We start from the raw sequence: 26123 nt of genomic DNA, 5'->3' as shown, positions 1-26123 counted from the left end.
AAGAAAACACGCGGGGACATACGAATCCTTGCTGCAGCCAAAACTTTTATTAAATCTTAAGGAGAGCCCCGTGCGCCCGCATGGCGCGGCTTGTATACACCCTAGCGCGGCGCATCCACACCTGATTGGTCGCTTACCCATGATCTCATTAGGCACGCCCCGGAGTGGGCAAAGACCTGGCACGAAGGCACTCTTGCACATGCGCACACAGTTAACTTCCTGAAAGGAAGTCGGCTGGCGTGGCGGAGGCCAGCGCCATCTTGTAATGGCGGAAGCTATCCTGGCCTTCCACGTGGGGCGCAGTGGAAGCCAGCGCCATCTTGTGGTGGCGAATGTTATAGCGGCCCTCTACACCTGGGTCCATGTGTTGTCAGATTCACAGACAAAGGGGGCTCCCAGAATTTCTCTGGAAAAGAAGAGAAAGAAACCAACTGTTGGGGGCAGAAGAGAGAGCAGAGTGCATTGCAAGGTGCTGGGAGACTTTCTTAGGCACCCAGAGGCTCTCCCAGGCCTACCTCCTTTTGATGACTGAGATTTCACAGATGAAAAGCTCCTATGAAAACCTCAGCACTCTCTGAGCCATGATAGGCCCTCTGCAGTGATCAGGCACATGGACACAAATCCAGTGGAGCACAGAATAGCAGTTGTATATTGAGATATACCTTGAGAGTCTGTCATCTACAGATACCAAGCCCTGTTCAATAAATATCTAAGCCTGTCATATCTCAACTGCAGCCATGATAGCCCTGGCCTCTGGAGTATGTAGCCCGCAGAGCCCACTCCAGCATCTGGCCAGTGTCTAGTTAGACCAGTCGGTCCTGGGTCTTTGAGAACTTAAATATTTTGAGCGTCATCATTGTAATGAGGTACTGCCTTAGAAGTTCCCCCTGCCCTTACTTCATTGAAGAGGCCCCTCCACAGGTCAACTGCATTTCCTTCAACAGCCTGAGACAAGTCCGACTCCCACTACCAGCAAAATTCAGCATGGCCTCACCCCAACCTAAACCCAAGTCACCTCAAACACGCCTTCCTGCCACCCCCAGCTCTGCTTAAGACTCCTACAGGATGGAAGAATCTCAAAAGACTCCGGTCCAGGCACCACACACTTACCTAGATGGTAACTGACCACACTCACCCAGTCTTGGCTGGGCCAGTCTAGAAGTTTGACTTAGCCCTCCCGGCTGCATATATGTATGGCCACATTGCTTATCCCACTGCTCCAAACACATACAAAACTTCCTTCAGCGTTAAGACCTCTGAACCCTTAGACATGCCTGGGTTCCATCACAACAACGGTACCCTCCCCTTTCCAAGAAACTCAAATTTGTACCCATTAACAGCCCAACGCCTCCTTCTCAAGAGTGCAGCCTTATGCAGAGGGAAGAATTGGACCTACGGATCCCAGGGGTAGAAACATCTCCAGTTTCTCTCCTTGTGTTTTGCCTTCCAGAGATTTACAATGTCTATGCTGCACTGCCGTGATGTGGGTCAACAAAGGCAGTATAGGTCAAACGTTCACATTGTCATGGCTGATGAGCGCCACATAAAACTTAGTGAGAAACACTGCCTGCTTTATCACCCCCATATTTAAATGCTTTAGCAAGGTCCCTAGGTAGCACAGGCTTACCCTTTTAGGGGGACCAGACCAGGCTAACTCATCAGAAACTTGAGGATTGGGGTTGGGGATTTAGCTCAGTGGTAGAGCGCTTGCCTAGGAAGCGCAAGGCCCTGGGTTCGGTCCCCAGCTCCTAAAAAAAGAACCAAAAAAAAAAAAAAAAAAAAAAAAAAAAAAAAAAGAAAAGAAACTTGAGGATTCATTCCATAAACCTTAACTAAGAGGTTTGTGCAACATGTAGCAGCCGGGCATGGTGGCTCACAGGGTCCATCCCAGCATCAGGAGGCAGAGGCAAGAGAACCTCTGTGAGTTCAAGGACAGCCTGGTCTATGTAGTGAGTTTCAGAGCTACACAGTGAAACCCTGTCTAAAAAGGCGGCAGATAACTCAAGCCTCTGAGGTGACAACCAAACCATACAGGCTTTAAGGGGCTCATAAACTGACCCAACAAAGGCTCTGTCCCAAGTCTTGCTGACCGCAGATCATCCCTTTAATCACCAGGTTTTCCGACGTCCCCAGCTCTCTCTGGAACAGCTGATTGCAGTGCTTCTAGAGAAGAATGTTTTGCTGAACCTCCTGAAGAAGAACTGATGCAGACCCTAGATCTACAGAAAGACAATTTAGGATCTATTCCAGAAGACGAGCGGGAGCCATCAGCATCCTCTCTGGCTGCCACTGAGTGTGTGGAGACATGGTTGATCCCTTAGAGGCAAGCAGGCCATGCACTGGATACCCATGCCACAGGAAACAGACAAGACAGGTCTTGCCAGCCAGAAAATGATAACCAAGAACCTGTCAAAGCCTTTATGATAGGAGGGTCGTAGTTGCTGGGCACCAGTAAAGCACCTTTGCTTTTTATGATGGGACCACAGACTTTTCAGACAGGTGGTGCCAAAGCAGGGTAGAAAGTCTAAGACATCCCTCTCTAACTATGCTGCTCTGGCTTAGCGCATCAGGCAGCAGCTCAGGCCTCTGGAGGGAGAACAGCTCAACTTGGTCAGCATTATATTACCCCAGGCCAAATCTAACTTTGACAAAGGCCATCACTCCTGTCACTCAAAAGACTTCTACCACAGTTGCAGTGTGCTCCTGTCAGCCTGCTCTCCCACCTCCTTCCCTGTCACCCAGCTAGAGACTCACCCCCTGCCCTGCAGACCAGCCCCACATCACCAGGTCATCCTACTTCCACATCCCGCCAGACAGACTCACCAGTTTTGTTCTGTTGGCCCCAGCCAGTCACCCAGCATACGGTCCCGCTGTTCACTTGGAAGGGCTTTCTGGGAAGGCACACGGGCTGGATGAGGGAGGAGTAATTCACAGGGAAGTACAGCAGAGCAAGGGCGATGTCATCTCTCATGGTTCGGATGTCAAAGTCTGAAGGGAAAATGATGTCTTGGACTGGGACCAGGGTCACATTTTCGGCTTCAGAATTCAACATGGCATCACCATGTACTCCTTCTGCCTGCAAGGAAGGCACGGGACTGTCACAGAGATCCTGAAGGGTTCATACACCCGCTCTACAGCCGGCGCATGCTTCTAAGCCTAGCCTCATGTTGCATGCCAGGCAACAGCCCACGCCCTCCCTCCAAACCACACCCCTTTCTCCAGGACCCCTGACCACCCTTGCCTGCCCAGCAAGCATGGTTCCTAGACCAGCATAACCTGGAAGCCTGATAAACAGATGATGTTCAGGTGTTACCCGAGAGGGATAAAAATCCTTTTACTGATAAGGAGAAAAAAAAACTTTTTTTCACTTGTTCTTAGCCAAAAGGCCAGGAAGCGATTTCTTCCTTCCTTCTTTCCTTCCTCTTCCTTCCTTCCTTCCTTCCTTCCTTCCTTCCTTCCTTCCTCTCTCTCTCTCTCTCTCTCTCTCTTTCTTCTTCTCCTCCTCCTTCTCCTTCTCCTTCTTTTTCTCCTTCTTCTTCTTTTTGGATGAAAAATATTAAGAGATGGGGACAGGACACCCAAAACTAGGTCCCCAAATACTCATTCATATACGCAGTGGGCTGCAGTCAACACCCATCGCTGGCTGATGAGGGAGCCTCCACATACGTGTACATTTTGACTCTGCAGGCTCGCTTGCCAAGGCCACTTCCTCCCTGCAGATAAACTTCCGTGATTTTTTTTTTTTTTTTGGTTCTTTTTTTCGGAGCTGGGGACTGAACCCAGGGCCTTGCGCTTCCTAGATAAGCGCTCTACCACTGAGCTAAATCCCCAGCCCCAACTTCCGTGATTTATCTCCGTAATTCTATGGCCGCAAATGTCTTCTAAAGAGAAATTAAAAGCCACAACTCCACACCTCCATCCCATTCCACACATAGTCAAGGTCATCCTCTCTCTCCAGCCCTCCAAGGCAGGAGTTGACCTCGGCTCCCCAGCCCGGCTGCGTTTGCCCTTTGACCTCCCAGGAAAGCCTGGCACCAGTAGTACCTGGAGAAAACGGTTCTCCCGGAGAGCTCCTACTGGATTCCAAGATAATTTGGGTTGTGATCGCTGAAGGAGGCCCTGATCTTGGAGTCCCAGTCTGGTTTAGAGACACCGGAACTACCGACGGATGCGAAATATTCAGGGGTTTCAAGCGGCTCTTCTGTGCCGGGGACTCTGGATCACTCCGGGACTTCAGGGGCCTATGCATCGGTCCGGAATCTTCCCTGGGCTTGTAAGTACCACCTAAGGAAGAGACCAACAGGAAAAGCTCAGCTTGAGCCACAGTTGCTCAAGTTGAGCTCACAGTTGGCACAGTTGCTGGCTCCTGGGCTGACTGATCCTACAGCACCAGCACCAGCACCAACGCCAACACCATCACCATGGCCACTCCCACCCAAGCCAAGTTCCATGAAGCCACACCTCCCCCACTGTGCCCACCAGGACCCATGTCCCCAGTTAAGGCCTCACTGAACAGAGGCTGCAGAAGCTGAAGCCAGACTAGGAGAGCTAGGAAGCCACCCCTGTCACCCCTACAGAAGCCACCCATCCAAGCCTTGGATTCAGGCAATCCCTCTCCTGGTACTCCCCGCCCCCATCCCCCCAGTCGTGTCTCGCGCAGTGCCTTCGTGTAGGCTGGTCGGCTGTATGCGTGTAGGTCCACAGTTAAGCCCTAAGATGTCGGATGCCTCAGTCATCCACCCAAAAGGTAGCACTGTCTTAGAGACTTTGAAGGCATACTAGATCTTGTCATTATTAAATAAAAGGGGGGGGGGGCTGGAACACTTGCTGCTCTTGCAGAAGACCTTGATTCAGTTCCCAGCACCCACACTCATAACTCCAGTTCCAGAGGATCCTGTCTCTCTTCTGACCTCTGTGAGCCCCAGGGGCACGAGTACTTTCGCACGCGCGCACATACACACACACACACACACACACACACACACACACACACACATATACACACACACGTATGGGGGGCTCTCACATATGAATTACGAAATAATATTTTAAAATATTTAATAAAAGGCCTACCCCAGCCCCAGACAACATAACATCATAATAGTCTGGTAATTTCCCCTTTAATCTCTGTTTTCAAAATAAGGTGCAGACCCCAAACGTCAGAAACACAGAGCTTCAGTAATCAATGTAAAACAACGACGTCTAGACACGAGATTGTGCCAATGGTTCAGGAGCCCCTCCATGTGCCTTCCAGGACACAGCAGGAGGCTGCTCTCCAATATTCATTCATCTTACTCTCATGTAATTAGCTACTCCCACGTTCTGTAGTACCCAACCCCAGACATGCTTCCCTACCTGCCGTGGCCTTTTATTGCATTTACTGTATCTTTAAGAGATGCTCGAAACTGTATTTTCTCCTTCTGTCCCTCAGACTTCATGTGCAGAAATCTTGGTATTGTTTGATATGCAGAGTCTCCTATAGTCTAGACTCTTTGAGTTGACCTTAGCCTTAGTCTTCTGGCTTCTCTCGCTTTCCCGAAAGTATGAGGTGAGACCCGAGTCCTGGCCCTTTGTTAACTAGCCAGGTGCTATATTCTCTTGGGAGACACACAGTGTCTGCATGGCTTCGTTTTTAATATTTTTTTTATTTTCTGTGTATGAGTGTTTTGCCTGCATGCATGTAAGTGTACAGCATGTGTTCTTGGTGCCCACAGAGGCCAGAAGAGAGCACTAGATTCCCAGGAACTGGAGTTAGGAATGCCATATGGATACTGGGACCTGAACCAGGATTGTCTGCGACAGCAGCCAGCTCTTAACTGCTGAGCCTTCTCTCCAGCCCCACCACATGGTTTTCTTTTGTGACTTTAGGAATGGTTTGATGATTTTGCCTAGAAACACTAATCCCTTAGGGAGTGTGGGGGGTTTGAAAGTAGTGATCTCATAATTATAGCATTTTTCTTTCATTTGATGGCTGGGAATGTTTTATCAAGAGTTTGGATATTAACACATTTTACAGGTTTTAAAGAACTGCAGCTATCAACCCTACTGTGGTGGATTAGAAAACTCAGCCACAATATTTTGGACCTTTACCCACGAAGAAATAAAATTCATTCACCCAGGAGTGGTAGCTCATGCTGTAATGCCAGCAACCAGGAGTGAGAGGCAGTAAAATATCATGCTTAAGGTCTGCCTGGGCTATGTAGTGAGTTCAAGGCTTCCCAATGCTAAAAAGTAAGACCTCACCTCAAGTAATAAATAGAGAGGAATTCATTTCCCCACCCTTGATGGCCTTGTGACCTGCCTCTAACTTTACCCATTTAGATTGTCCTGCTGGTGGGTGAGTACCTTCTAAAAAACAAAATAAAACAAACAAACAAACGAACAAACAAAAAGACCAAAACCTCCTCAAGACCATTCGGTACACTGTGCTATGCTTTATAAAGATATCGTAAGCGTTGAGTTAGCAAATACTGAGCTCTTATTGGAAATCCAGGCGTATGCCCCGTGAGTAAGCTTACAGTATTCTCAGCCAGCAGATCTCCATTTCTAAGTGTGTTACTCTGTAAACACAGCTCCTTGCATCCACTCTGCTAGCTGACTACACTCCCAGCCCATGGCACTTCTAACCCGTGCTTAAAGAAACCTGCTCCAAGAAAACTCTTCATGATGTACATCGCAGCTTCCTTCACTTAGGAATGCCATGCAGCAGTTCAGATTATTGTTGTGGTTCTTTGAAACTGGTGGAAAAACTTCCAGCAAAACCCACAAATATGTAAGAAAAATGTGGCGGTAAACACTTGTTGAAATGGGAGCTGAAGGAAGCTGAGAAACCTGCATGCTGGGCAGTTTTTTTTCCAGTGCATGCATACCAGGTTGCTCCGCCCCTCTGCGTGGAGGCGCATGCGTACCAGATGCTCCCTTGCTCTGAATATTCTCAATGCAATGTTGAGCGGGGAAGAGCTCTGCACTATGTGAGACCATTAAATTCAGGGTGCTATGTTACTAGCAACTAACCCCTCAAACTCTTCCCGACACTCGTATTATTCCACTTTTGTCAAGCGTGGTTCCTGGAAGCAGTCTTGACGACAATGAGTGCAGCGGGTTGGGGAGAAGTGCAGTGTCACTGAGAGACTCCACATAAAAACCAATGAGGCAGAATTCGAAGTTCTGAGGAGTTGAGCTGCAAGCAGCCACGGCTGAGGAGGTCTCTGCTGGTTTCACCAGAGGCCCTTCCAAGCCTGACTAGAAGTAAAGGGCTGGCCTTCCTCCCTCTGTCTCTGAATACCAGTGATTTTCTCTGCGCAGAGTCTGGGAAGAGGTTATTTTAGAGGAAGGGTCCCTGGCGGCTAGATGTACTTTTCTGAGAGGCCAACTGGAGGCAGGTATGATTTCTCTGCCAGTGGCATCTAACAGGTACGCTACTGCTTGCTATAGAGTGCCTAGTCCTATCAGTACACAACTCATTTGGTTTTGAACCCAGTGGGTTTTTTTTCATGTATGTACTTTGGTTTCATGGACCCATAGAGGTCAAAAGAGTTCACCAGGTCTCCTGGGACTGGATTTTTCAGGATGGTTATAAGCTACAGTCTGGGTGCTAAGAATTGAACCCGGGTCCTTAACCTCTGAGCCATCTCTCCAGCCCTGACCCCAGTGGTCTTTAATAGTGATCTTGCAGTCTAGAATGATGGGAAATCTCAAGTTCCCCTTAGGCATTTCCTATTCACACCTATAGCGGTTTTTTTTCAAGCCTCTCTCTGGGCAAGCCTGGGGGAATAGCGTTTCAAGACTACAAAATCTGGCCGCTAGAAATAGTCCTTGATATCTGGATCTCTTGACCTTTGTGAGCAGAAACTGCAGGCTCTGTGAGTAGGCTTTGTTTTACATTTTGTAAAAATCTAGTGTGTTCAGCATAGCTCATTGTCTGCCCCTCACCTCCTCCTCTCTCTGCATTTTCCCTTTTAGGAAGAGGTTCCACCCAACAACCGTGCCCCGTAACTAGAGTCTTTCTAATAACTTCTGTTTTAGAATGGTTCGTGTTCCTCTACTCCAGGTGGAGCTCAGGTTCTAGTACTTCAGGCAGCTGAAATACACAGCACCAGACCAAGACATTTTACAAACCGAAATATCCCTGCTGTGGTCCACTGAGGTGCTGGCCCACCCCAGGGAAACAGAATCCCACTGGAGTTTGAAGAGGGTGTGGCTGGCTGCACAGTGCTTGGCTGGGATTGGGGTCGCCATAGTGATGGTGTTGATGGTGGTGGTAGTGCTGCCGAGGTCGGGCAGTAAGGAGCTGGAAGCTTCGAGGCACACTGTTCTTACTGGTCTCTGCTCTTCCTCACATAAGACCTACAGGCCCAAGGAGGATTCCCGAGAGATGCCGGACGCCCATAGGCCCTGGCGTTGAGGAATACCCTTGGGATCCCAAAGATTCCAGATCCCTATCATAGCTTCTATGTATCCAACCTCCACAGGACCTCTAAGACCAAGGGCTTCCTGTACTGCGTCTGGTACCAGAGCTCGCCAGACCTGTCTGGGAGATCAAAAGCATAACCCGGTCTGACTGGGAAGGTGGAATCAGCTCTATCCTAGAGGGTTAAAGAGACAGACCCTTCCTGAGAATGACGTTGACTATACTGGCAGACCACGTGTGGACATGTTTTGGGAATATGCTATAGAAGTTATTAACCAATCAGTAGCAACAAAAGCAATACACACTGATAAAGGAGAGACTAAGGGTTTTTGTTTTTTTTTATTTATTTATTTATTTATTTATTTATTTATTTATTTATTTATTTATTTTTATTTGTTCGTTTGAGACAGGGTTTCTCTGTAGTCCTGGCTGTCCTGGAACTTGCTCTGTAGACCAGGCTGGCCTTGAACACATCACTATTTGCCTCTGCCTCCTTGGTGCTGGGATTAGAGGTGTGTGCCACAATAATCTCAAACTGTGGCTATGGCATCTGCGTTTGCACAAGTCGCCAAGATGCCCGAGAGGAAGGTCAGCATTGTGGATAGGTCAGTGAGCGGGAGTCCACGGAGAGTTTGTCGTCTGCTCAACTTGTACCGCAAACATGAAGAAGCCACAAAAGGAACAGGGAAAGGCACATTTTGTCTTTACACACCCGAAAAAGAAAATAAATGCAAGCAAAAAGGTGACACTCTAAAAGGCCATTGCGCTCATGAGCTCAATGTGACTGTGGCTGTGGCTGCACTCACTGAACCCAGTGGGTGACTAGTAAAAAAGGAAGAGAGGGAGGGAGAAAGGGACGGAGGGAAGGAGGGAGGGAGGGAGAGGGAGGGAGGAAAGGCATGGAAGTGGTAAGGGCACTTTTTGGTGAAGGAGGAATTGGTGAATTGGATCAAGATACACAGAACATGTGTGAAGTTTTCAAAGAATAAAAGATTTTTTAAAAGGAATCACAGCTAAGTATCACCTTATTAAAGGTGGCTTCTCAAGATTAAAGCCTAAGGGATGGAGAGATGGCTCAGTGGTTAAGACCACCTGCTGCCCTTCCAAAGACCTTCATTTGATTCCGAGCAGCCCTGCCAAGCAGCTCACAACTGCCTTTAACTCTGGTGCTAGGAAATCTGACATCATCTTCTGGCTTCTGCAGACACTCAGACATAGACACAAATAAAAATAAACCTTTAAAAAAGATTATATTAATACATTTACACAACCTTAAAAAGAAGAAAAACAGATAACGTGAAACACACACACACACACACACACACACACACACACACCCCTTGGCACCCAGAAAGGACTGCATTGGTTAATTCTAGCAAACATTTAAGGAAAAAGAATCTACACAAACTTTCTCACAATAATTAAAGAACAAAGAATATTTTCCAAAACAATTCTATAAAACCAGCATTACCTTGGGTTTTTTTTTTTTTAAGCATTTTAAGAAGAACCAAACTTTGAACTATCAAGATGGCTCAGTAGATAGATATAGACCCCAGTCTTCATGAACTGAAGCAACTGTGTATTAGTGTTAGAGGCAAGGAGGAAGCAAAGGGCACCCATACTGGAGGGAAAAAGATTACAACTACATATGCAGGTACTGGAGAGATGGCTCAGTGGTTAGGAGCAATTGCAACTCTTGCAGAGGACCCAGGCTTAGTGCTCAACACTTATATGGTGGCTCACAACTATCTCTAAGTCCAGTCCCAGGGGATCTGATGTCTCTTCTTGCCTTTGTGTACACTTGTAGACACTCACATGCAAGCGAATTACACATATTAAAAATTCTGGGGGTTGGGGATTTAGCTCAGTGGTAGAGCGCTTGCCTAGCAAGCGCAAGGCCCTGGGTTCGGTCCCCAGCTCCGAAAAAAGAAAAAGAAAAAAAAAGTTCTGAATCTTACATTTAAAAAAGTATCTGTAGACAGCATAGGAAATCAGAGGAGAGAGGCTAGAGAGATGGTTTAGCAGTTAAGCGCACTCATCGCTCTTCCAGAAGACGTGCGTTTGACTTGCAGCACCACGGTGACGCACAAGCATCTGCAATTCCAGTTCCAGGGGTCTTCCTGCCTCTTCAGGCACTGCATGCAAGTGGTACACAGACACAGACGCGCTCAAACTACTCCAAACACCTGCAGTCCCAGAGCTTAGAAAACTGAGGGAGGAAAGTCGGCACAAGTCGGAGGTCAGCCTGAGTATCCAGGCAGTACCACCCAGCAGGCTCCAACCAGCAGGCTCTGCCCACTGAACACTCGAACTACCGTCATTGCTGGGCCCAGTCAGTCCCCTCTAGCTGCAAGCAGCCAAGGTGCTGCCCTAGAGGAAATCCCACCAATCCCAGGCCTCCCTGGAAAGCTCCGCCCCTCAAGAAACCCTATAAACACCCCGCCCCCGTTCAGTTCTTTGCTGCTTCTTCGCTGAGCAGAGGCAGCTATCCCCCTATGTTTTCCCCAATAATCTCTTCTGCGAGCTTTGTTGTGCAGTGTGATTTTATAGTACTCCTTGGCTCCAGACTGCCAGGATACCTTTCCCCTCAGAGCTGAACTATAGGAGCGAAACTTTGCGTTAGCAAACTTTACATTAGAATACCAATACAGGGCTGGAGAGATGGCTCAGTGGTTAAAAGCATTTACTGTTCTGAACTCACGTTTAGTTCCCAACACTTCACGTGGTGGCTCACAACCACCTGTAACTCTGATTCCAGGTCGTCTAATGCCCTCTCCTGACCTCCACAGGCAGCATGCAGGGCCCGACATACATGCATGCAAAGCATTCACACTCATGAGTGCAGCGATGGCCGCACATGTATACAGCCACATCACAGCTTACTGACCATGTTACGTGAGCACGGTGTGTTATCTGTTCACCACATAGAAGAGGACAAGCTGCTGAAACCAGTAAGCACTAAATAAATGACAGCAACAACCCCCACAGAGCCTCACGCGGTGGCGGTTTTATCAGTGAGCTCTGTCTTTATCTTTTCACTGTCCATGTGATAAAGTCGACGTGCAAATCCAAAGAAAGCAAACAATGCTAACGGATGCACAGTGACGGTGATGGTGAGGCAATCAGGGCTCACCACTCAGTCAGGAAGCTCTCCATGTGCCTCCTGCATCACACAATTCCCTACTGCCCCCAATGAAATGTTTATTGTAATCATTGTGTTGTTGCTCCTGTGCCTTTCTTCTTGGTTCTAGCTCTCAAACACAGTTCCCTGTGTGCTACCCTCTAGTCTAGTAGGACTGTTTTGCACTTGATGTATCTTTAGAACCATGGCTGCAATGTATCCCATCCCTTGGGTGCCCCCTGAGAGAGACTCTGGACCCGTGACCTCCGACAGTGTGGACTTGGCGAGTGTTGCTCCAGGCTGCTTGTTTGCCTTCCTGTCGCACCCACCTCGGCCGGCAAGGAAGACGCAACACGGTTGGATTCTTCTCAACAGCCTTTACTGCAGGACACCTTCATTGTTGATACAGGGAGGCGGCGGCAGCCAGCCCTAAGTGTTACAGCTTCAAGTGTTACAGCTCCAAGTTTTACAGCTTCAAATGTTACCGAGTCGAGCAGCAAAGCCGCTCGCCTTATATACACAACAGTATGCTAATATTCTTTCAGGGATTGGTGGGACACAAGTCACCCCACTGTCATCCCAGCTACTCGTCCTCCAGAGATTGGCGCGGCATGAACCTCCATTAGCATAGTACCGCCCCAGCCAGGCTGACGTCAGGTGCAAAACCCCACGCATGCACAGTACTGTTGTTAGGAGGGCGCCAGATTCACCTCATTATCATACAGCTGCCCTGACAGGGGACAAGCCTGCACATGCGAGGTAAGTTATTCACATTGGATGGGGCTGGCTGTCGGCGCCATCTTTACTTCACCGCGCCACTCCCTACACCTTCCTACTTATCTCCAGTTGGACTCACGGTCAGTTCTTTTTGTCAACAAGAGAATTAGCACCGTGTTCTGTCCCTGAGAGCCATACCAGTAGATGGTTTCCTTTTGTGACAACGTGGGGAAAGATAGATAGATAGATAGATAGATAGATAGATAGATAGATAGATAGATAGGTAAGATAGATAGATAGAGCTAGATAGTAGATAGATCATAGGTAGTAGATAGATCGTAGATAGATAGATAGATAGATAGATAGATAGATAGATAGATAGATAGAAAGAATATTAGAAGTTAGTTCATTTTAGAGGTGTTAAAGAATTTTTGTTATCTTCACTGTGGTAGATTAGAAAACCTGGGCATAACATGTGGCATCTCCACCCATCAAGAACCTAAATTACCCAGGCATGGGCCTTTAATCGAACCACTCAGGAAGCAGAGACAAGCAGATCTCTGTGAATACCAGTGTGCCTGATCTTCACAGTGAGCTTCAGGCTAGCCAGGGTTATACAGTGTGATCCTGTCTCAAGAAGAAAGAAAGAAAGAAAGAAAGAAAGAAAGAAAGAAAGAAAGAAAGAAAGGAAGAAAGGGGGAAGAGAAGTCAAACAACACAGAAAAAGAGATCAAATTAATATTGGTGCTGTCATTGAAATTTGGTCTGGCATTAAGACTTAGCTTTTTTTAAGGCAGAACCCTAGTTGGCCTCCAGCTTACCTAAAATAAACTTGAATTTCTGATTCTCCTACCTCTACTATCCAAGGGCTGAGATTCCCAGTGTGCACTACTGCACCCAGGTATTGTCAAGCTAATAGCCTCATGCCTGCTAGGCAAACTCTACCAAGGGGGCCACCCGGAACCACTGTGACTACCGGATCAACAGAATTTGCCAGAAGCTAAGCTAGACTGAGCATCCTCTGAAAGCAGGTTCCCCTCAGCTTCCAACCGCTCAGAACATTGTCCTAAGGCCAGTTGCTTCGAGAGGAAAGCCCTTCACAGGGACACGTAGACGTCCTTCTCTATGTCCTCAGGTAACTAACTCTTCACCACAGAAAAGACCATCAGGGTATCGCTGTCCCGGTAGAGCTGCCACATAGAAGTGCCCCAGATCTGCACTCCCACTGGAGCAGCGAGAATTGCCCGAGTCACCTGTACAGATGTGAGATACACAGTTGAATATTGTCCACAGGAGCCACGATCGCTTCATACCTTCACCGTAAACACTGACCCATTCACCGCTCCTAGGAGAAAGACCGGCTTAGGTCCTAATAAGATCCAGCTGAAAATAGTCTCATCAACCAGCCATCATATTCGACAGCCTGTGTTTGTGCCTCTCTGTATTATGTGGTTCTGTTTACTCTCTGAAATGGCCGGATTCACAGCCAATGGCACCCTAAATACACTTCCAATAAACTCTTTCTTTCCTTACTAAGACCCATCACTTCTCGCACGTAAGAACCATGGTAGTTAGATTCGTCACTGCTGTGAACAAACACCTGAAAGACACAAATCAAGGTGAGGAATTACTTATGTTGGCTTACCGTTTTCGAGGGTTTGACCTAAGATGGTGGGAAAGGCATGGTGTAGCAGCTCATATTTGGGGCAGTGTGCAGCAAACACTGACAACATAGGAAATTGGTAGGGGACGATATAGTTCTCATGACACACCCTCCATGACATATCTCTTCTAGCTAGGCCCTACCCCTTCTCCATCTCCCAACAACACCATCGTATTATAAATTCCTGGCCCTCATAATCTAATCTCAGAGACATAACTAAGATTTACTTCACTAGTCTCCTAGGGATTTATTAATTCAAGTCATTAATCAAAAGAAACCTCTCCATGCTAAGCAACATTTTTTTTTTTTTTGGTTCTTTTTTTTCGGAGCTGGGGACCGAACCCAGCAAGTAAGCGCTCTACCACTGAGCTAAATCCCCAGCCCCAACTAAGCAACATTTTAAAAATGTGGTTGGGGCCCTTTAAAACCATAAAGTCATTAGCAAAAATCTACCAAAAAATGTAAGAGGAAAAAAATGTGGTCGTAGAGACGGAAGACACTTGTTTCTACAGAGAGCTAAAAGAAGCAGGAAGAGCATCATGGTATTTCGTCTCTGCTAGGAGCATGGGTACCACATGACCCAAATGTCTCCACTGTTCTGTACACATCTACGTGAGACAAGGAAGACAGAGCAACACTGGTCTACGGGGCCACTGAGCTTGGAGTGTTCAATCACAAACACATTAGATCCCTCGGTCTGGTGAAACTCGATGGGCCCCATCTTTTCCTGGATGGAGTACATCCTCTAGTCAGTACCTGAGTCTTACTTGCGATCCCAGGAGTCCTTGGGAGGATGAAAAATATCAGGCTCTCATTAGGCATTTCTTCCTCCATGCATCGATATTTCAAGCCACTTGTCCAGACAACCTGGTTTCATTTTGATGGACCACAGAATCTAGCCACAGGAAATTACTGTGTCAGTTGCTCCTCTTGTCCTGAAACTGCATCTCTGAAGTCTAGTAAGTTGTGGAGAACCGTCTACCACTCACCTACTCTTCTCTCTGTGTAATCTCTTTTAGAGACAGAGGTTGTTTCCAGCCACCATGTCCTGTGACATGTTTTCCCCACACCACTCCCCAAACTCTTCCTACCTATGACCCACTTCTTATGTGTAGCCCCACACCAGTGCCTGACTTATTAAAGTAATTCACAGATGTTTGCCAGAAAGAGTAAAAATGTCAGCATTAGTGTTTGGTATTCTATTTCCTCAGAGTGGGTGCTATCTTATCCTCAAAAATGCTTGAGCTCAATTCTTATTCCCTATACCTAGACGTCCCTCCCATATCACAAACAAAAGCACACACCCTGTTTGGAATCATAAATGTTTTAGAGCCAGGGATGTATTCTTCAGCACATATATATCCTAGTCTACTCTCTCACAGGTTGTTTCCCTCATCAAGGCAACCTGGAAAGGAAAATAGAGACACAGCACCAGTTTGAGAGAAAGGAGTAGGGCAACATGATTCCAAGAGCATTCATTCACCCACCCACCCACCCCCTCATTCACACATCCCACCCATCCCCCTATCCCCTCATTCACCTACTTACCCATCCCCTCATTCACCCACCCACCCCCTCATTCACTCACCCACCCATCCCTTCACCCACCCCCATCCCCTCATTCACCCACCCACCCACCCCATTCACTCACCCACCCATCCCCCATCCCCTCACCCACCCATCCCCCACCCCCTTATTCACCCACCCACCTCCTCATTCACTCACCCACCCATCCCCCATCCCTTCACCCACCCATCCCCATCCCCTCACCCACCCGTCCTATCCCCTCATTCACCCACCCACCCACCCACCCCATTCACTCACCCACCCATCCCCCATCCCTTCACCCACCCATCCCCATCCCCTCACCCACCCGTCCTCCTATCCCCTCATTCACCCACCCACCCACCCATCCCCTCATCCCCCTCATTCACGCACTCACTCATCCGCTCATTCACCAGATGATTCCTGAACTCAGGAGCTACAGAAGATATATTACAATGGCTAGACAGGCAGCCCTGGCCCAGAGCAACAGAAAGTCAACCCGTGGAGACAGAAAGAAACAGGCATGCAGCCTCCAAAGTCAGGAGAACCCAGAACAAAGCACACTACATGCTGATGGGTTCTGGAATATGTGCAGTAGACTCAAGGGCTCAGACAGCCCACCGAACTTAAATGGGACAGATGGCCTCCTCCAGGATTTAACAAAGACTGAACACCTTCCCTAGACACATGGGGGCCCATTTCTCCTTAGAGTATGCTATAGCAACCAAATATTCCAGACGGACAAAACTTCAGAACACACAAGACACGTTTATTCCGTTCATGTCTAAAATCTATCCTCTTCAAAACTGCGCCGCCGCAACTTAGGGTGGTCCCGGAAGTGGCTGTGAGGGAACTGTTGAAGCAGGCACCATCAGGGTTGTTGCTCCCAGGAGGCTTGTGTAGCAAAAGTTTTGTGCTCACGGATGGATTCCCACCATGGCACAGGGAAAATGCTGCAAACCGCAACTGAGCCAGATGTAGACGTCCCAGCTACGCACCTCTGCAGGAAACGCCTCCTCTGAGTATACAGATCTCACGGGTATGTCAGAGTCTCTGGTAAGAGCTATTGGCAGCCAGTTACATCTAGTGCCCGTTCAATCCTGATGAAGTCTCTCCTCTAGAGATGTTCTTTCTCCAAGATAACTCAAGGAGACGAGTTATCTCCCTCCACTGGCAGGCCAGGTAGTCCTCTACCCGGAAGTGGTCCACACTCCTTCGCTCCAGGTAAAGCACAGACTTAATACAGTGGTAGCTGAGGCAGATGACAAAGGGTACCAGGGCCGGATATTTTACAAGCCCCAAACTCCCTGCTGTGCTCCACAAATCCCAAGTAGAATTTGAAGAAAGAGCATTGGCAGGGAAATTAGGTCTGAGGAGAAGCCTAGTGGAGGCTCAGAAACAAGAGGACCATGGGCTGTATAGAGATCATGGGGTCACCAGGATGCCCAGGTGAAGCACCAGGCACAGGCTTAAGAAGAGGAAGCTTAATGACTTCCAACACGAAGCTCGACTCAGTTCCTTAATGATCCAGTCTCTGTAGTAACTCACTTCTGTATAAATTCCAGGGTATCCGATTCGACCACAGCCAAGGCCCCAGCTCACGATCCCTACCTGCACCCATGTCTTATTAAATTCGCAGACCATGGGCCCCCCAGAATCTCCCTGGAGGAAGAGAAACAAATGACAGGAACGAAATTGATTCATAGGACAATAGGTCCCACCCCAAGGCTCTGGAGAGCCCTGCATCCCTAGGAGATTTCAGAATTGATTTTTTTTTTAAACAAATGAAAAGTTTTGCCTGTTCAAAGAGGTGAGCTGAGTATAAACCACTATGGTTCTCCCTTTCTGAAGTCATGACTGAATCAGTTACCCAAGCACACGGAAGGGGCTGAAAACATGGAATTTGTATTACCTCCTCCCTGATCCACCCCACCCCCATCCTCTGCTGACATCATCAGCTGTCTTCTCCTGGAGGATCCTGTCAGGCTAACCCAGGAGCCGTAGTGGCTTGACCTGACATCCCATCAGCTTGGATAACAGTAAATGGAAGATCTGGAACACAATCGCGGCCCCAGTGTCTGGGACTTAGGAACATCCAGGGAAAGGACAGCAGGGTAGAGCAACAAGGGACCCATGAACTGACCTGGCAGGCATCTCCTCCTTTCTTATTATAGCCACAGACTCCCCCTTCCTGGACTAGGGTAAATATTCTTCCTGTGATGTCCTTAAGGATCTGATTACATCTCTCGTGACGAATAATACTTAGGTCAACCTCCCGAAGCACCCTTGATGATCTACCTACACAGAGATCATTTTGGAGGGGGTCGATCTGCATTCAGTAAGCTGGCCTGAGTCAGTTGTACCTCCTCGGGGTCTCAATACAGTGCTCACATACAGATATACTCACATTCAGGTATACTCACACACAGGTACACTCACACACAGGTATGCTCACACACAGGTATGCTTACACACAGGTATGCTCACACACAGGTATGCTCACACACAGGTTGCTCACACACAGGTATGCTCACACACAGGTACACTCACACACAGGTACACTCACACACAGGTACACTCCAGCTATTTCTTGAATCTCACACTGAGGGAAACGGAGACCCAACCCCACCGAGAGTAAAAGATGATGTGAAGTCCAAATCAAAGAAGCAGAAGAAAGAATAGCCTAAGAGAGGAGGATGAAATCTTGTCAGCCTTTGAGGTGACAGGTATGTGATATGCTCTCACTGATGCTATTGATAATCAGGAAGGCATCCTTACTTGTACCTCTTGGACATGTGGTACCCCAAAGTAACAATCTAAACTCTTCCCAATAATGGGAGACCCCAAAGCAGTCGTTCTCGGCCCTCTAATGCCTTAATACAGTTCTTCATGCTGTGGTGACCCCCCCCAACCATAAAGCTATTTCCATTGCTACTTCTTAACTGTAATTTTGCTGTTATGAATCTACATTTTCCAATCATCTTAAGTGACCCCTGTGAAAGGTCATCTGATCCCCAGAGGGGTTGAGACATGTATGTATGTATGTATGTATGTATGTATGTATGTATGTGTCAGTATCCCCAGGCTGAGATCCTGCACCTTATAGACTCACTGACTTTCCTGGCCTCTGCTTCATACAAGCAGCTTCCTCTCTATCAAGGTAGGTACTTCTAGCTTCCAGACAGGTCATCATACCCTAAGCGAAAATCCACCCTGGTGAGTATCCACCCTGGTCAGTACTTAAGTCCTCAAGCCCCAACAAACCAATAGAAATTCACCAACAGTTCCTCTCTCTTACCACCTTCTCTCTCCTCTCCCTTATCTACTTTCTAGAAACTCTGGCTCCCCGTCCCCCACTTTAGCCTCTTAGACCAATCCCAGGCTACTAAGTAGTCTGATCCCTGGTCCGTACTTGGTGGAGTCTTACTTTAGGCTCACCTCGTTCAATTGTTTTGCCCCATCCAGTCACCCAGCATAGGGTCCCCGGTTGTACCAAGAAAGACTTTTCAGGGATGCACACAGGCTGGATGTTGACACTGTAATTCACGGGGAAGGCCAGCAGAACAAGGGCAATGTCGTGTACAATTGTTCTCATCACAGAGTAATCTTGGTGGACAATGATGTCTTGAACTGGAATCTTCACTGACATACTGGACCACAGGTCAGCCTCTCCCATCGACACTACGTAATCCAGATGGCTGCAAAGAGAGCCTGAAGGGTCTACACGCTTCCTCTGCACACAGTCAAAGCACTTTCCAGCCGGATCCTGTTTTTCTAAAGCGGCTGTCAACATCCTCCCTGGGTTGAAACCCTATTCTCTCCAGGACCCCTAACCACCCTAGCCAGCCACCAGATGGTTCTCCAAGTGATACTCTGACCAGTATCACTATGGAAATGTATCAGAAATCAAATAAACGTTCCGGGTGTCAACTGAAACTAAATTAAAAACAAAACAAAACAATGAAATCCACAAAAAACAAACAAACAAACAAACAAACAAACAAACACCCTGGCTGTGTCATCTCTCACCCACCCTCATTGGTTTTGACATAGGTTCTCCTTCATTCTGTGGCCCCAGCAATCCTTCCAAGTGCTGGGATTACAGTCATAAGCCATCTCTACAGGCTCCCCTCCCCCTCTCTCTCCCCTCCCCCTCCCCCTCCCTCTCTCCTTCCCCTTTCCCTCCCCCCCCCCCGCTCCCCCCAAATAGAAAGCAAGAGGGGCAGGCCCTAGTGCCTGGTTAGAGGCCCAAGCCCAGCCCTCCAGGCACTCACCCGTAGACACAGTGGGCTGCGGTCATCACCCACCATTTGCTGATGAGGGAGCCACCACAGATGTGCTGCTTGTGGACCTGCAGGCTCACCTGCCAGGGCCACTTCCTTATGGGCGCAGGCTTTCCACCAACTATCCTCGCAGTTCTGTGGCCACAAGCTGGAGCAGGTTAGTGAGGGGAGGGGGCTGAAGGTAAACTGTTGCTTCTCTACCGCCAGCCAGAGCCTCAGAACCTGTAGAACAAGGCTCTGACCCCCGCAAATCCCAGGGCAGCAGTGGGTCTTTAAGACTCATTAGGGAATGGTGGCGTCCTCTCAGATCTCAAGCCTTGGTTGGGCCCACACCCCACACCCAAGGACCTAAGATCCTCCTCTACATCAGGGCCTCAACCACCCTGGGTCCAGACCAGTTCTCTGGTCATGGCCCAGAAACTTCACCTGAAGTGGGTGGAATCCATGGTGGAAATGATTGCCTTGACAGACTCATGGATGAAAAAGAGTGACCTGGAGTAAATCCCATTGAATCAAAGGGCGTCATGCTACCCCCAGGTTTGAGAGGCAGCGAGGTCTCAGGCATTCCTGTGAGCGGCCTCTCTTGTGGGTTTACACCCGGGTCATCGAGGCCATTCTCTGACGGGAGAGGAGAAAGAGACGGTAGCGTCCCTGGAACCATAGGGGCTTTGCCCAATCGCGTCTGAAGCAGCAAGAGCCAGACCAAGAGGCGGAGGGAGTCACAGCCCTGGAAGGCCATGCCGCCCGCCAAGGCCTCAACCTGTCGCAGCGCCTCCTCGCGGCGGTTGCCTTGGCTACGCACCGGAAACGGGCGGTTTCATTAAGCGCACTATCCCCTTTCCAGCCTGATCCCTCCTGATCAGCGACCGACTCTCAGACAGTGGTTGCAATCCAAAGCAAAACTCCTTAGAAGAAATGTACCTGAGGTTACTAATCACTGAGACAGGGTGCACACTGCCACCTTTTTGAAAAGTCAACACCCACAAGGTCTTCAAGACCTATTAGCCATAGCAGTACAATACAAGCTAAAACCACGATGAGACATCGGTATCGGGCTTTCAAGAACAAACCTGTAACAACCTCAGATGTTGGCAGAGATAAAGGACTGCCCACAATACTGTGGTGGGGATGGAAACACAGCGGTTCCAGAAAGCACACAGGCAGTTTATTATGTAATTACCAAACACTCCAGTCGTTATACACCTGGATGTTCATTCCCAAGAAATAAGGATTTATGTTCTATTAACCAGTATAAATGCTTACAGTGTTGACATCTTTATTCACCAGCAGCTAAAAATAATGCAGCCGTAAAACCTTTTGCCTCGCTGGGGATTTAGCTCAGTGGTAGAGCGCTTGCCTAGGAAGCGCAAGGCCCTGGGTTCGGTCCCCAGCTCCGAAAAAAAGAACCAAAAAAAAAAAAAAAAAAAAAAAAAAAAAAAACCTTTTGCCTCCTTAAATGCTCTGATCCCTGGAACATGTTAAGTAGGTTACTGTACTTAACCAATGGAAGCACAATAAATCAAGGCTCTTGGTACAAGGAGATTATCTGGACTGTTCAGGCGAGCTTGCTGTAATCACAAGTTTTCTTTTTTTTAACCAACAAGATGACTGAAATCGAGGGAGGAAACAAGATGTCAGAAAGGAGTGGAAGGGGGAGAGGGAGGAGAAGAGGTTGTTGTTACCGTTGTTACTGTTTCCCTGGGGAGGGGTGAAGGAAGCCTCTAGAAACTGGAATCAGGAAGGAAATAAATTCTCCCATTCTCCAAGTGGTCTTAGAACTTGATCTGTAGACCAGGCTGACGTCAGATTTCACAGAGATCTGCCTGCCTCTGCCTCCCGAGTGCTGGGATTAAAGGTGCGCCCACCACTGCTGCCTGGCTCAAGAATTTATTCTTGATTATAAATAGAAATTAATAAGCTGAGTATTCTTTAACTATAAACAGAAAACTTCACCTGCAGAGGCTCCTGTTCCTGTTTTGGTCTCCTAATCCACAGAGTATTGTTGAGCAATTGGAATAACTAGTGAGGGGGAAGGAAGAGGAGAGAGAGAGAGAGAGAGAGAGAGAGAGAGAGAGAGAGAGAGAGAGAGAGAGAGAGAGATGAAACAGTAATGGAGATTTAATATAATCACAGCACACTCTATCAGTGCACGGAATTATCTAAAGCAGATTTAAAATATGCATTTTAGTTTTTCTTCTATTTTCATGTTGCTATTATTTCTTAATGTTTTATTGACTAGTCTCTCAGTTGTCCAAAATTTGCTGCTTTACCATATTTCCAAAAATATGGGATAACTGCTGACCACGGTGAACATCACACTGCCGACCATCTGAATTGTCCTTGAGGAATGTTGAAGTGGAGAAGACACCTAAACTCCTCCATATACTGGAGGTTGGTTTGCATTTGAGCTACCCCTGCCTAGACACTAGCAATTCAGTTTTGTAGAGTCTCCACTGACTGCAGGGTTACTAAGCAACGTTTCCTCTCTAGTTGGGTGTCTCCCAATGCTGTGTGACCTCTAAGAACTGTTTGCCTTCTAGTGGTCCAGTGTTCATTTAACCTAGCGCCCTGGAAATGCCTGTGAAGATCAGCAGTCGCTCAAAGACTAAGAGAGATTGTTATGGGCCACTCTCTAGAGAATATTTCTCAGCCTGGGTTTATCAGCTGACCAGTAACTGGGTGTTTAGGATCCCAGTGTAGCACCGAGCGTTTCTCAAAATAAGCTTTGAAGCACAAACGCCCTGTTCTGGGTCTATATATTTCAGTTAACAAAAATAATTAGCCAGAAGCAGAACTACAGAAGCTAAAAAGGAAGGCTAGTGCATTTTGAGAATATCCCAGAACTATCTGGGCTTTCGTGGATTAGACCTTCGTTTTCGTTTTGGCAGATGGTGCTGTCTCTGTGCTGAGTCACACAGCCTGAATGGGCTCTTCTGTCATGGAGTCAGTTGTGCTAAGATCTAGGGCCCTGTTACAGAATCACTATTTACATTTTTAACTCTTTCTCTGCCTATCTATAGCTGTAGAAAGGACCAACAACCTTTCAGAACAGACAGCTTTTAGCTACTATTTAGACTTTGCAGGCCACACAGAGTTCTGACTACATTCTTTCCTGAAACACAACCTTTTAGGGGCTGAAGAAATGGGGAGATGTCATGCACCTGTAAGGATCTGAGTTTAATCCCCAGAACCCATGTAAAACACCAGGCACTTTGGCGTATGCCCACAAACCCAAGACTTCAGAGTTAGAGATGGGAAGACCTCTCAGACTTGCTGGCCAGTCAATCTAGCCAAATCAGAGAGCTCCAAGTTCAGTGAGAGACCTGTCTCAAAATTAATTAATTGATTGATTGATTGATTGATTGATTAAGACGGAGTAATTGAAGAAGACACCCAACATTGACTTCTGGTCATGCATGCACATATGCATGGTCACAAACACATACACACTAAATAACAAAATACGGCCCTTTAAATGCATGTGTAAGTCAGCTGGGCATGGTGGCACATGCCTTTCATTCCAGGACTCAGAAGGCAGAGGCAGGTGGATCTTTGAGTTCAAGCCAGCTTGGGCTGCATAGCAAGTTCCAGGACAGCCAGAGGGAAACAGGGAAACTCTGTCTTGAAAATAAAAACAACTTTATAGATGAAGCTGGGTGTGGTGGTACAGGCCTAAAATTCCAGTACTTGGGAAATGGTGGCAGAGAGATTAAGGCCAGCCTCGGATACATAGCAAGTTATAGGCCGCATGAAATCCTTTCCCAAAACAAGGCAAAACAAAAGTATAGATATAATTCTTACCATAAGCCAGCAGTCAGGCAATTTTCTTTCTTCCCCCAAAAAATCTATCTACATATTTATTTATTTAGTCTCTCTCTCTCTCTCTCTCTCTCTCTCTCTCTCTCTCTCTGTCTGGGGACCTGTATGCGGGTACATGGGTGTCTGGGGGGGGTGTCTCGTGTGTGTGTGTGAGTGTGTGTGTGTGTGTGTGTGTGTGTGTGTGTCTAGGTGCAGGTGCACATGTGCCACAAGACATGTGTAGAGGTCATTGGACAGCCTGCAAGGGTCAGGTCTCACCTGCTACCATGTGGATCTTAGGGATCAAACTCAGGAGTCAGGCTGGGGAGCCTCCACCTTGACCAGCTGAGTTGTCTCACTGACCCTGTCTTTGTACTGAAATGCAGATAAACTACAGTTGGCCAACGCCCTGGTCTACAGTATGCTAACCTGAGACTGTCAGGCCTCCAGCCATCTTTAGTTCCAACCTCTGGTTCTTTATGATATCACTCTCTTCCTTTTGGATTTTCGTTGTGCCATATGAAAATTGCTCATACGTAGGAAGCCAACGTTACTGTGAGATTTCCCCCACTTGTTTCTCTTCTTTCCTGGAGCGCAGTTTTCTGATATGTGAAAATGTATTTTATGCTGCATACTTTTATATATATATATATATATATATATATATATATATATATATATATATATATATGTGTGTGTGTGTGTGTGTGTGTGTGTGTGTGTGTGTGTGTGTGTGTGTGTTTGAGTGTTTTTCCTGCCTGTACGTAAGCACACTGCATGTGTGTCTAGTGCCATAGGAGGTCAGAAGAGGGTTCAGGTGCCATGGAACTAGAGACTGTGAGCCTCCATGTGGATGCTGGGAATTGAACCCAGGCTTTCTGGAAGAATGGCTAGTATTTTTTTTTTTTTGGTTCTTTTTTTCGGAGCTGGGGATTGAACCCAGGGCCTTGCGCTTCCTAGGCAAGCGCTCTACCACTGAGCTAAATCCCCAACCCCAAAATGTGTAGCCCAGGCTGGCCTCGAACTCGTGATCCTCCTGCCTCTGCCTCCTTCAGCAAATCCTACCGGCGTGCGCCACCACAACCAGCGGCTAGTATTTTTAAGCGCTGAAGCATCTCTCCAGTGCCCTGTTCACTGCAGATCATTATGTCAAGAGAACTAATCCAGCTTAGGAAGAGAGATACTGCATTATTTCCTTTGTAGAATCTCTCCCTCTCCCTCTCCCTCTCCCTCTCCCTCTCCCTCTCCCTCTCCCTCTCCCTCTCCCTCTCCCTCTCCCTCTCCCTCTCTCTCTCCCTCTCCCTCTCTCTCTCTCTCTCTCTCTCTGTGTGTGTGTGTATGTGTGCGTGAGAGAAAAGAAGAAGAAGAAAAGAAGAAGAAGAAGAAGAAAGGACCAAGAGAGAGGTCTTAGGTAGGGAAGAGAGGGTGATGGAACACATGTAACATGAAAACAGAAGGGGGACATTTCAGGGAGGAGGCAGAGGACCAACAAGAGGAAAGGGACCCCGGAGAAGACAATGGAGCATAAGGATGAAGAAAAGCAAAGCACAACTGCCATACGTGTATGAAAATACCGTGAAATTTAATATTTTGTTCACTGACAATCAATTGTGAAAAATAGACAGCAGCCAGGGATGATGCTATGCACCTGTGATTGCAGCACACATGAACCCGGGGCAGGAGGATTGCAAATCCCAGGGAAGCCTGGGCCGTGCGAGAGTCTCTGACGATGATGACCACCATGATGATGACTACGATGATGATGATATAGAGTGGCACTAACATCTCCGTTTCCTGAAGTTCTCACATCACCACCTCTCTTGTTTAAGAAAATACCAAACTCAAAGACTGAGATTAGCCCTGGCTCTGACAAATTTCTAACATAGTCTAGCTCAACTCAGCATCTCGGCAACTCCTTCCTGCCCCGTCTTCCACACAGCGAGATACAGGGTTTGAAGGCTACTGTGCATAGACATGATAAAGAATAAACTCGTGTAGGCAGACCCCAAATAACACTAAGGACATAAATTGTGAGTTTGAGGACAGGAGAGAAAACTGTCTACAGTCTAAAATCAGGGGGTCTCGGCTCCTTCTGCTCAAGTTTGTTTGCTTGCTGGGTTGGTTCTTATTTCATCCATTCAACATGAATTCCAGCATTTCCTCTCCATCCTCCTCCTCTTTATTTATATTTTATATGTACAGGTATTTTTTATACATGTGTTTTTGTATACTTACTTGCATGTCTAGTGCCCACAGAGGTCAGAAGAGGTGTGGAATCCCCTGATTCTGGAGTCACAGGCAGATGTGAGTACCATGTGGTTGCTGGGAATTGATTCCCGGTTCTCTGCATGAGCAACCAGCGCTCTTTTTTTTTTTTTTTTTCTTTTTTTTTTTTGGAGCTGGGGACCGAACCCAGGGCCAAGCAAGCGCTCTACCACTGAGCTAAACCCCCAACCCCGAGCAGCCAGCGCTCTTAATGGCTGAGTCATCTCTCTGTCCCATTCGTCCTTTCTTTGCTGTGTATGTATGGTGGGGAAATGGGTATCGAGACAAGGCCTTTCTACATACCCCTGGTTGTCTTGGAAC

The 26123-nt window shown here is 47.6% G+C and overlaps 2 protein-coding genes and 1 long non-coding RNA gene across 6 annotated transcripts; all 3 read right to left on the bottom strand.

The window, feature by feature from the left end:
• Positions 1 to 25: 25 nt before the first annotated feature.
• On the bottom strand, positions 26 to 4629 carry Prss44-ps1 (serine protease 44, pseudogene 1). Its single transcript, XM_063266475.1, is given in 7 exon segments — positions 26 to 406; positions 2059 to 2219; positions 2824 to 3066; positions 3579 to 3736; positions 3851 to 3878; positions 4045 to 4284; positions 4510 to 4629. Coding segments are annotated over 7 exon segments (939 nt in total). The 5' UTR covers positions 4589 to 4629; the 3' UTR covers positions 26 to 376.
• Positions 4630 to 6906: 2277 nt separating this feature from the next.
• Prss44 (serine protease 44) lies at positions 6907 to 20536 on the bottom strand. Of its 3 annotated transcripts, NM_001109298.2 has the most exons (6): positions 20166 to 20512; positions 19731 to 19887; positions 18895 to 19154; positions 17600 to 17754; positions 17005 to 17118; positions 6907 to 7131 (listed from the first exon to the last, which is right to left on the bottom strand). In NM_001109298.2, the coding sequence occupies exons 1-6, from the start codon at positions 20476 to 20478 to the stop codon at positions 7018 to 7020; spliced, it is 1113 nt and encodes a 370-aa protein (NP_001102768.2). In that variant the 5' UTR covers positions 20479 to 20512; the 3' UTR covers positions 6907 to 7017. The 3 variants fall into 3 exon arrangements, with proteins under 3 accessions (NP_001102768.2, XP_008764870.1, NP_001388157.1); XM_008766648.4 differs by lacking the exon at positions 6907 to 7131 and having other exon boundaries at positions 16205 to 17118; positions 19731 to 19874; positions 20166 to 20536; NM_001401228.1 differs by lacking the exon at positions 6907 to 7131 and having other exon boundaries at positions 16205 to 17118.
• Positions 13673 to 15320, bottom strand: LOC120094264 (uncharacterized). Of its 2 annotated transcripts, XR_005488471.2 has the most exons (3): positions 15216 to 15320; positions 14668 to 14806; positions 13673 to 13848 (listed from the first exon to the last, which is right to left on the bottom strand). It is a non-coding gene; the product is annotated as an uncharacterized LOC120094264 (long non-coding RNA). The 2 variants fall into 2 exon arrangements; XR_010054491.1 differs by having other exon boundaries at positions 14668 to 15305.
• Positions 20537 to 26123: the final 5587 nt, after the last annotated feature.

Source organism: Rattus norvegicus, chromosome 8 (genome assembly GCF_036323735.1).
Source record: "Rattus norvegicus strain BN/NHsdMcwi chromosome 8, GRCr8, whole genome shotgun sequence".
Lineage (NCBI taxonomy): Eukaryota > Metazoa > Chordata > Mammalia > Rodentia > Muridae > Rattus > Rattus norvegicus.
This window is presented reverse-complemented; position numbering and strand designations above follow the sequence as displayed.